The sequence below is a fragment of the Lolium rigidum genome, chromosome 3 (assembly GCF_022539505.1).
Source record: "Lolium rigidum isolate FL_2022 chromosome 3, APGP_CSIRO_Lrig_0.1, whole genome shotgun sequence".
NCBI classification, from domain to species: domain Eukaryota; kingdom Viridiplantae; phylum Streptophyta; class Magnoliopsida; order Poales; family Poaceae; genus Lolium; species Lolium rigidum.
The window spans coordinates 88,372,376-88,383,658 of NC_061510.1; the positions used below are offsets into that span (position 1 = coordinate 88,372,376).

The window sequence follows — 11,283 nt, forward strand, 5'->3', positions numbered from 1 at the left end:
AAATTGGCTAACATGATCTTAATTGGATACATACATATCCATTTTCATGTCAACATTTATTTTCAAAATTCAACACCATATTTGTATTTGTTTTGGTAAAACGGATCCGGATATTCACCATATTTCACGGACGTCCGGATTTGGATATTACCATTTCCATTTTAAATTTTTCGAATACGAATGTTAGATAATATGGACTATCTACGGCCAGTTTCCACCCCTAATGGCACCTGATATGAAAATTGTTCACGTGAAATAAGTTGCTCATGCATGAACATGTTCGACCGTGTAAATTATTCAAAGACGTTTTAGATTTTTAAAACTACTAGGAAAATTGCCCGTGCGTTGCTACGGATTTTCTGTTCGCTTCTCGTGAGACCTAACCTCCGAGTATCGCCACTATGGCTCCAACCCTTTCGTGCTCACCAACGATGTTGTGTCACCCTTCCCTCCCCTTCCTTGAGTTGGCCTGTGCGCCATCTTGCTGGAAAATCCATCAGCCTAGACCCTCACGTTGCCTTGGTCGCGGGGACCATCGGCATGCACAACGCTCCATCCTTGGCTGAGGACAAGGCGGCTTGCACCTTGCGTCGCCTTAGATCTAGGTCACTATGGCATTCAAGCCATCCCGTCAAAAACAAGTCCTTGATTCACCGCACAGTGATCCGCTCTACCTTGGGAACGACGGTTCCACCTGCAATATTTTAGTGAGCAAAATCAGTTACATATATAATTATTACCCCCATCAGAAACTATATATTGAGTTACAAACCACTCGTCTTTGCTTCATCGAGCTTCGACTACGTGCGCTAAAGTTCTTCCACATGTGAAGAGATAGATAAAAAAAAATCCAAATCCAGCGAGTGATTATAAGCATAAAAGAAAATCAGAACGAGCTAATCCATGGCCTGTGCCGTTGCAAGATCTACTTGAGCAGCGCGTGCGCGGTCCCAAGCTCGCGGCAACGAGGGTGGCATCAAGGCCTGCTGAAAGCTGTCTAGACGCGGCCGCCGCGCGGCGCCATCCCCTCTCGCGGTCCTGTGCGCGCTCTCGCCCGCCATGAAATTCGATTAGAAGGTTCACGAAATAGCTCTTCCTGCCTTCCCTAAAGTGTATTGGTCCTTTCTATGGTACAGCACGTATACGGCATGCGCTTATAGCCAAAATATAATTTCATTTGAGAGCAAGTATACGCGGTACCAATCTATTGAGAAATTGAACGAATGCTCAGGCAGATATGTTCTCGCCGGATCCGCGGTGTCCCGTCCCAGCACCTCCTTCCGGAGCCGGACCACCATATTAGTATGAGCAGCTTGGGAGGTTCAGGTTACTGTCATCTGCCGGCACCGACCTGGAATCGTTCTTCCGCCTTGTCGTCCTGTACCACTACCCGTTTTTTGGCCCTTGGACGCCGGCAAGCTTGAGCCGGACGTTTTCTCGGCGGACTGACTGCGGGAGCTAGCCTCGTCTCCTTTACTGCCATCAGCTGCTGCATGTTTCTCGGCAGTGTCCCTTGTCGCCGCGCCGAGAGCTGTCTCGTGCTGGAATCGATCCCGCCGACATCCATCTCGATCGGGCTGACTAAACGATCTAGCTGATACCTAATATATCGATCCGATGCAACGAGGTGATTAGGGACCGGACGGTTGATCACGTATATAGGCATTGGCTAGCTAGGAAGTTTTGGTACACATACAGATAGAATAGAACTCTGTATGTGCCACGTACGGTGAGCCTAGCCAGACAACTTCGATTCGAACATTAACTCTGTACGATGCCAAGTTGGACCGATCGGTTCGCTGTGGACGGACGAAACAATAGATGACGGACCGAACCGCGGAAACGCTTCTCCCTTTATTATTAGGTATAGATGACGGCACCTCCGTCCAAAGTAAAGCTGGAGTAGGAGACAGCTGGCTACTTGCTCCTGGGTATCAGGGCGCCGTTGGATTCCATGTGAACTGGAAACTAAGGAGCACCGACCAGATCGCAATGAGCAGAAACAACTTCTCCGTCCAGCACAAAGAAGCATACTATGACAGGAAATCGGAATTATTCAGAGTAGAGTACGGACCCAAACTCTCATCAGTTTTCTACACTGACTCGCAGAGGACGGCCGACTCACACCGGAAGTCGGGACCCTCTGCTGCTACATAAGCATAGGCACCCGCCCTCTTCTCTCCACCCAAGAAAATCGATCCAGCCAGATTCTGGCTGCCAGAACCACAAACCAGGTACGAGCATCGATCCATCGAAAACAACTTCTCCAGCCAGCGAAACACGAAGCGTCGAGCAGTAGGTACGGCTAGCTACCGACGGGGATCATCATGGCCCTCGGCACTAGGGGTCTCGCCGACGCCGCGATGATCTCGGTTGTCCTCCTGCTCCTGCTCATCTTGCCTACCACCGCTGTGGCCGCCGCCGTTCCAAGCATCGACGCCAGGCGGACGCGCCACCTGCCACTGCCACGAGGACTCCTGCGCGGCCCGGAGAGTGTCGCCTTCGACGCCAAAGGCCACAGCCCCTACAGCGGCGTCTCCGACGGCCGCGTGCTTAAGTGGAACGGGGACGAGATCGGATGGACGACATACACCTATGGCCCTAACTACACCAGCGAAGCCTGCACGGCGTCCGTCCTTCGCCCGGAGACTGCCACCGAGAGCCAGTGCGGCCGCCCGCTCGGTCTACGCTTCCACCTCAAGTCCGGGTACCTGTATGTGGCGGACGCCTACAAGGGGCTCATGCGAGTCGCTCCGGGTGGTGGCGAGGCAACGGTGTTGGTTACCGAGGTTGATGGCGCGCCTCTCCGATTCACCAACGGGGTGGACATCGACCAAACCACCGGTGAAGTCTATTTCACCGACAGCTCCATGACCTACCAAAGGTCGCAACATGAGATGGTCACGCGAACCGGAGACTCAACTGGCCGGCTAATGAGGTATGACCCACGGACAGGAAAGGTTGTCGTGCTCCAATCCGGCATCACTTACCCTAATGGCCTTGCCATGAGCGCCGATAGGACACATCTCATCATCTCATCGACCGGACCATGCAAGCTACTAAGGTATTGGATAAAGGGTTCCAAAACTGGCACAATGGAGCTATTCGCCGATCTTCCGGGGTATCCCGATAATGTGAGGCCCGACAAGAGAGGAGGATATTGGGTGGCACTACACCGTGAGAAGAACGAACTTCCCTTCGGGGTTGATAGCCACCTGCTAGCTTTGAGGATAAGTGATGAAGGACAAATCATTGAGGAGATGCGAGGACACAAGAGCGTCAGACCAACCGAGATAGTGGAGAGGAAAGGTGGAAGACTATTCATGGGATCTGTCGAGCTTCCTTACGTATCCGTTGTCACACGCAAATCAACACAAATAGATATCAATTAGGATGTGTAGTATAAGATATTTGGTAGGATTTCATATTTTTTAGTGTTACGTTATTGTTTTATTTTCTCTTTGGTATATTTTATTATTTATTATTATTATTAGCATATAGAGATCAATCTAAGGATGTTTAATTAAGTTTTTTCGTAGGATATGTTCTTTCTAAGTGTTATGTGAAGGTTTTGTTTTCTCTTTGGTATATTTGTTACCATATTTTGTTAGTTTAATTTTCTATTGGACAAAAATCATGTATTCCATCGGTATAATAATGTATAATAATTCCCTCTTTTATGAAGCATTATACAATAGTAACGTTGTGAGTTAAAAAATACAATAATGACGTTGTGGCTATCGAAAACTGTTACAAGTTGCAAGAACGAAAAATCCAATCTTGCAGAAAGAAAGCTATGCACATATCCAGTCCAATGGAAAGGCATACCACGATTCAAAATAGAAAACCCTAACAACGTCACCACTGAACATGAAGATGATTTTGGACAACTAGCAGAGCCCCACAAACTTAACAACATATTCGTGTATGAATTTGATCCAGAAAATAGCAACCTAGTTCACAGACCAACACAAGGGGACATGTATGTTGCACAAATACAACACTTTGCGCTACAAAGAATTGCCATATTATTATTCATGGCACCAAATGTTCATGAATTAACCAATCTCAAGACGTATACATATCCCCAATTACCTGCACATACCCAACTTGGATCAATCGAATGGCCGAGTGTCGGAGTTATTGAGTTATTGGGTTGAGGAGTCCCCGGATGAGTGGTTTGCCTTTATACCTGGTGAGACTATCCTAGGACCATACTCAACCATTGACTATCCTAGGATCATGGCCTCGTCAGACAGGACCTGGTGTATGTTTTACCACATTGCCAGTGTATTTTAAAACTAGTGTAAGTGTAATTCATAAACTAGTTTAATTGTACTTCTCATCCTGTACATTTACTTCGCAATCTAGAGTATGTGTACTTTTTCAAATTTGAGGTGTTACAAACGCATTGTCTAGAAAGATCCCTAATACTCGTGTGGAAAAAATATGCAGTACACGTGTGGAAAAATTACCAGAAAATATATAGAAAAACACAATAAAAAACCCCTTCAGGGCGAGGCACCCCATGTATGACACGCTTCAGCACAGGTGTACCCCTATGCTACATAATCCAACCTTCCGAAGATCGATCTTTTACAAGTCGTGCCAACCAATATAGCCCGTTAATGAAGACCGATCACCAATCAATGTATTTGAGGTACTTTTTTCTTCAATTGGGACTGTTCCCCTTTAAATTGAATTTCATAACAGAAATATAACATTCAATCGACCTTAAAAGAAAGAAATGATTTCTAAATAGAGTTGGCTGCACCAGTCTTGTGAAGTCGGTTCTTTCCCCACTGCCCTTCTTCTTGTTATATGCCTTAAGAGTGGACAAGAACATTCCAAAGGCCTTCGCCAAGATCAGTCGTAGTATGCTTTGGGTCTGCAAGTAAGTCTTTAGCGGGGGTAAATGCAAGGTTAACTGGCAGAAAGTCTGCCGCCCAAGAGATTTGGGTGGCCTTGGGGTCGTGGACCTTGAGAAGTTCTCTCGCGGGCTCGGACTCCGCTGGTTGTGGGATGAATGGAAAGCACCGGAAAAATCGTGGGTGGGATCTGAAACCCCTAATGTTGCCATCGACAGGAACCTTTTCAACGCCGCTACTTGGGTCACCATTGGCGACGGTTCTAAAGCTTCCTTTTGGTCCTCCTCTTTGGAAGGCACTCCTCCGAAGATCCTCGCCCCCTTGATTTTCATAGCCTCTAGAAGAAAGAATCGGATAGTGCGGGATGCTCTGGAGGGTCAGAATTGGGTTCCTGACATTAATGTGTACTCTTTTACTCTTTTTCTTTATTTTTTGGGATTCTTCTTTCTCCTTTCTTTTGTTTTTCTTGTTGACGTTAGCTAGACCTATGTTTGCTCCTCCTATATCAATATAAGTCAAAATCATTTTTTTACCTCGTTTTTTAAAAAATAGAACAAGAAAAAAGGAACAGTAAAAGAGAACATAGTTCGCTAGGACTCTAGGAGAGCTGCTTGCTCTTCGATATGGAAGACCAAACCACGGGGCAAAAAACCTGACCTAACCTACAACCCACACACAGTATAGGAGATCCACAAACTTAACAAATAGGCAACCAACAAGACCAAAACGCACCCAAGCTGGAACATCCGGCGACCGTCTGCTGTCGGCGACGCGGTGGGTGAATCGATGACGGCGCCGTTTCTAGTGATTTTTGATAGTCACAAATTAGAACAGCAGGTACAGAGCACACACGTTCAACACTGAAGCGCGCCAGTTCGTATTTTGCCTTCAAAAAAAGTTCATTTCTTGGTTCGCGCCTCGGTGGCCAGTGAGCTGTGCCCCCGACCATCCCCACGCTGTCTACGCGTCGTCCCCGCTTTGCTTCCCGTTCCTTTCTTCCAAAGTCTTCTCGTCTATCGGCAACCCAGATCTCCGTAGCTTCCTGTGTGCCGCCGCAGTTGCCGTGGCGTTGCTTGTCGACCAGCTCCGCGTCGTCGTCACGGCCGCAGAAGATCACCGCGTACCTGGTCGACAGCGCGAATCAAACCGTCGTCCTCTTCCATATTAAATCCGGCCCCTTCCCGTTACATCCACCGCACTTTGTTCGATCCCCTCTCTCCAATCCGTGACACGACGCAGCAACCGACCAGGACCGGCAGCCAATCCGCCATGGCCTCCGCCTCAAAGCAGCAGCAGCAGAGCCTCTACCCGGAGGTACCCCAGTCCCACCCCGACCACAACACTCCCTTCAACTCCAAGCCCGCGGCCGCCACGGGCGCCGGCGCCGGCGACTCGCTCTACCCCACCGTCAACCCCGACGAGCTCGCCGAGGACCTCTTCCCGGCCGACGACGACGCGCCCGCCCCGCCCACCGTCGAGGAGACCCTCGTCGCCGTGCCCGGCGCGCAGCTCCACCTCGTCGACCCCGACCGCAGCCTCGACCTCGGCGCCGGCACGCTCTCCGTCGTGCGCCTGCGCCAGGGCGACCACGCCGTCGCCGTCCTCGCGCGCCTCACCCCGACCAAGACCTCCAAGTGGCGCGGCCTCCTCGGCCTCCTCGGCGGCGCCAGCTCCTCCTCCAACGAGACCGTGCAGTGGCCGCTGGCCGGCGACGTCGCGGTCGTCAAGCTCGACGCGGGCCACTACTTCTTCTCGCTCCACGTCCCGCACACCGACCACCCGGACGACGCGGACGACGCCGACTCGCCCGACGGCGAGACTGCCCTGAGCTACGGGCTCACCGTCGCGGGGAAGGGCCAGGAACAAGTCCTGGAGGAGCTGGACAGCGTCCTCAGGGAGTACACCACCTTCTCCGTCAAGGAGGTCGACGCGGGCGCTAGCGGCAAGTCCGCCGAGGTGATGGACACCAGGGCGGTTAGCGAGATCACGCCGGAGGAGGCCGCCGGGGACAAGAAGGAGATCATGGAGGAGCAGTCGGCGGCGTTCTGGACCACCATCGCGCCCAACGTCGACGACTACAGCTCGTCCGTCGCCAGGCTCATCGCCAAGGGCTCGGGGCAGCTGGTCAGGGGCATCATCTGGTGCGGGGACATCACGGCTGGGGGCATCAAATGCGGGGAGGCCGTCTTGACCAAAGGTGCAGGGGCCAACGGGAAGCCTACGCAGGTCAAGCCAAGCTCACTCAGGAGGATGAAGAGGTATGGATGATCAAGGAACTTACTCTTAATTCTATCGCATGCTATGTTGCAGACCAGATCATACTGGATCTGGAACTTGATGAACTAGATGGATTATTCACTTAATTCAGAAAACTACTGTTCCTGTTAAGCTGTAGTCTTCATAAGTTGTTGGACGATTTAAAATTTAATGAGTGGACGATAAACTTTTTTGCAATAGTTGAATGATCTAGCCAGGGCATGTACAATGATCTTATGTTAGTCTTATCTTAGGAATGCCACATAAGATAATTGCTGAGTTGGAGGAGAGAGAAACAAAAAAAGATCTTTGCCTTCTCTTGGCTAAGAGATCATCTCTTAGCACAATATGTCTCACCATATTTTTAGGAATACATGAGGCTAAAAATAAGACTAAAAAATAACCTATTGTATACCATGTTTTGTTGTCATATCAAAAGGCATAAGATAAGACCGTCTTATCAACCATTGTACATGCCCTAGCTTTGAAGGATGTCATGTCGGCATACTAAGCTGTTCTTTTATTAGTATCCCATTCGCATGTCATAGTTCATCACTTGAATAGAATAAACAACAGAAAATATTACTTCTGAAAATTACATAGTTTTCTTGAATAAGATTATGAAACACATAGTACGGAGTACTACTATTCAGCAGAGCAGGGTCTTTGGTCAGACATGCTAGGTCTTTTGCTGTTCTCTTCCAATACGACAGACCCTTTTTTTTGGTTATTCAAGGCAAATGTCCCACTCAGATGTAGTAATCCTTCGCATTAATAGGAGGGACATTCGTCTTTATTATGATGAATTGACCGCGAACTTAGCCAATGTTGCAAGTATCCATTCTTCCCTAATTGCTTCCTATTCTGGAAGACACCTACCATCTATTGATAACGACTGCGGGTTATATTTTGGCTAAGGCCCACTTGTGTGCATTATGAGGAGATATTAAAAGAAAACCATTTCAGTGGCTTAGGGTTACATGTTCAACCAATTTCGATCCTTATCGAAGCATGTCTAAACTGGCAGGCTACTCAATATATTCTCACGCTTTCTGAATTGAAAAATGCAAGTGTACAAGTTCTACTTCTAGTTTGACAGTATGGCTTATGCATTTCTCTTCTGTATTCTGCAGAGCTAGAAGGATAACTCAAATGTCCAACAATGTGGCAAACTCAATCCTCTCAGGTGTTCTCAAGGTCTCGGGATTTGTTGCCAACACCTTGATCAACTCCAAACCTACCCGGAAGTTCTTTAAATTAATGCCTGGTGAAGTTATTCTTGCTTCACTCGATGGCTTTGGTAAGCTTTTGCCACTAACTTTGCAATGTTACATTTGCGGCTGCTATAAGATACCAGATATTCTCTAGTTACTGGATTTCTAAGCTAGAAGTCTGGGTAATCTGTGATGGCTACTAAGGAACTATGGCGCTGTGATTCTGTTTCAAAACAAAATGTTTCTCACCGTATTTGATCTTGGATGGCTTGGATTAATAATCACAATTAACAAAGCACCAGATAGAATGGAATCATATTGTGACTAACATTTCTTTTGGTTCTGCACTGCCAATATCCTAAGTATTCAGTGTATATTACAGAATGCACTGGGTTGACATGCCTTGACTTGTCTAAAACAGAGTGTTAACAGCTAATGTGAGAATTTAAAGAGTTCAACAGTAGAAAAGAGTGTTTCAACAGTAGAAAAGAGTGTTCTCTATGGTTTGGGTTCCCAAATCAAGCGCCCAAAATGTTAGTCTCTATAAGATTCAATATCAAGCCATTGGGTTCCCAAATACTAGATTGAATGCAAGCGCCCAAAATGTAGGCCGCTATAAGATTCAATATATATCAAGCCACCTTTTAGGTTTGATATGTATAATTGATGCTGTATTACTTATTATTATTTGCTGATTCACATTAAATCAATGGTTCAGGTAAAGTATGTGATGCTGTTGAGGTGTCTGGCAAGAACGTGATGCAAACGTCTTCGGTTGTCACAACTTCAGTTGTAACACACAGGTAATGTACAACTGTTTTACAGTATGTGTGTATATAGTTCATTCCTTCGTATCAGGAGGCAGATAGTTATGGATACACAAATGCATCTGCATTTCCTCATATTGCTTTCTTCATGAGTGTAACACTAAGCTTAATACCAACTTTTACCCAAGTGGTAGCAGAGTATAAGGTAATCTGGCCAGAAAAATGAAACATAGTTGCAACAAATTCTCCACAACTAATAGGAGCTCATAGATTATGTGACTGTTTCTTACTCTAATGGGCCATCTCCAAAATGAAGAAGACAAGTGTTCGGTTCAGCAACACTTCTTAAGCTCAATTTTTCAGCAGATAATTGTTTGATGCTGCTTGTTGACGAGTTCCATGATCTTGTTCCTTTCACAGGTACGGTGACCAAGCAGGAGAGATAACACAGGACTACCTTCACGCCACCGGGAACGCTCTGGGAGTTGCGTGGGCTGTCTTCAAGATCAGGAAGGCCTTCGACCCAAAGGGCCAGCTGAAGAAGTCGTCCCTTGCGAGCTCAGCAGCGCACGCTGTGGCGAAACAATCAATCAGCCGGCAGAAGAAGAAGTAATTAAGCAGTCTCGTCTCTCCCGTGCTCGATGGCTCCACCGGTGCTGTGTATACTAGTAGTATGTTCGCTTCGTGTCAAGTTTCTTGTGTGAGCTAGTTAGCTATCAGGTTTTAGTTGGGTGTAAGTACAGCACCTGCCACTTGTGAGTATTACCTCCGTCTTGTGAGTTGTATTCGTCGCAAGAATGTCGTGGCTGTTGAGAACTTGAGATGTTCGTGTTGTATGTACAGTGATGTGTGCGTGAACATGCAAGATACTATGCGTTCACTTGTGAGTTGAGACATGTACGGAAAATCGTTTGTCAGTTCATGAGATGCAGTATAATTTGTGAACGTGTGTGGTTGCATTCTGTTCTCCGTCCATAACTACGTTGTTACTTGATGTGCCCCGCTGATCCATTCGGTACTGACACTGGAGATACTCCCAGCATGAGTGTTGTTTCACATTATTAGACAACTCCATATTCTCTTGTTTTTTAGATCAAGGAGCAACACTCCATATTGCTCAGAGGTATATATATACTCCATATTCTCTTGTTTTTTAGATCAAGGAGCAACACTCCATATTGCTCAGAGGTATATATATACTCCATATTCTCTTGTTCATGGGTAGAATTCAGTTTCATTTCAATCCGACTGTTGCTCAGAGGTATTTTTAGGGTTTCTAATTCTAATTCTGGGCACGCTGGCTATCAGTGAGTTTTTTCAGCTAGCGGGTCGGCTGCTGTTGCCCTTGATGAGGATGTGGAGGATGCTTTCCGTTAGAGATGGGAGCATGATCACTGTTACTCTGCACGATCTTGTTATCGTGCGATGTTCGGAGCTAGAGTGGAGATGGCTGGGGCAGTACAGATCTAGCGGTCTAGAGCTCCGCCAAACTGCAGGGTGTTCCTTTGGCTAGCGGCCAAGAACAGATGCTGGACGGCGGACAGATTGAGTAGGCGTGGCCTCCCGGACCCGCCTACTTGCCCTTTCTGCGACCAGGAGGCTGAGACGCTTGACCACCTTCTGCTTGGCTGCGTCCTGACTCGGCAGGTTTGGGCGACGTGCCTGCGTTGGTGGGGTAAACTCCATTGGATGCCGCATGCTGACACAAGCTTCGTACCTTGGCTCCAATCGAAGCAGGGGGTCCGGGGAAGGACTGAGACCTGTGGACGGCTGTCACCCTTGTGTGTTGGTGCCTATGGCGCCACCGGAATGACGTTGTTTTTGAGGGTGCCACCCCATCTTTATACAAGGTAGTTACCCGGATCACAGATGAAGCGGAGTTGTGGCGCGCCGCGGGGCTGTTCAGAGGTAGTCTGGTAGACGTGGGTAAGTGGAGATATCGCGAGTAATCTCGTAGCGTGTGTGTGCCGCTGCCCCGCTGAGGGTAGTGTGGGGTTGCACCGCCTGGCGGTTGTGCCAGGGGTGCGTTGTATATCGGCCTTCTGGCCCTTCTTCTTTGAACCAGATACGTCTCTCCATGACGTATCCTTGAAAAAAAAATTCATAGAAAAATGTATTTTTAGGGTTTTTTTATTCATAGGAAAATCATAGAAAGGGGGAAAACGTAGAATTGGGATG

The 11,283-nt window shown here is 47.7% G+C and overlaps 2 protein-coding genes across 2 annotated transcripts; both read left to right on the forward strand.

Moving 5' to 3' along the window:
- The first annotated feature begins 2,327 nt into the window (after window positions 1-2,327).
- LOC124695149 (protein STRICTOSIDINE SYNTHASE-LIKE 10-like) lies at window positions 2,328-3,392 on the forward strand. Its single transcript, XM_047228037.1, has one exon. The coding sequence runs from the start codon at window positions 2,328-2,330 to the stop codon at window positions 3,390-3,392; it is 1,065 nt and encodes a 354-aa protein (XP_047083993.1).
- Window positions 3,393-6,055: 2,663 nt separating this feature from the next.
- LOC124701913 (protein EARLY-RESPONSIVE TO DEHYDRATION 7, chloroplastic-like) lies at window positions 6,056-9,718 on the forward strand. Its single transcript, XM_047234011.1, has 4 exons — window positions 6,056-7,126; window positions 8,258-8,424; window positions 9,057-9,141; window positions 9,526-9,718. Exons 1-4 carry the CDS (start codon window positions 6,138-6,140, stop codon window positions 9,716-9,718), a joined length of 1,434 nt encoding a protein of 477 aa, XP_047089967.1. The 5' UTR covers window positions 6,056-6,137.
- Window positions 9,719-11,283: the final 1,565 nt, after the last annotated feature.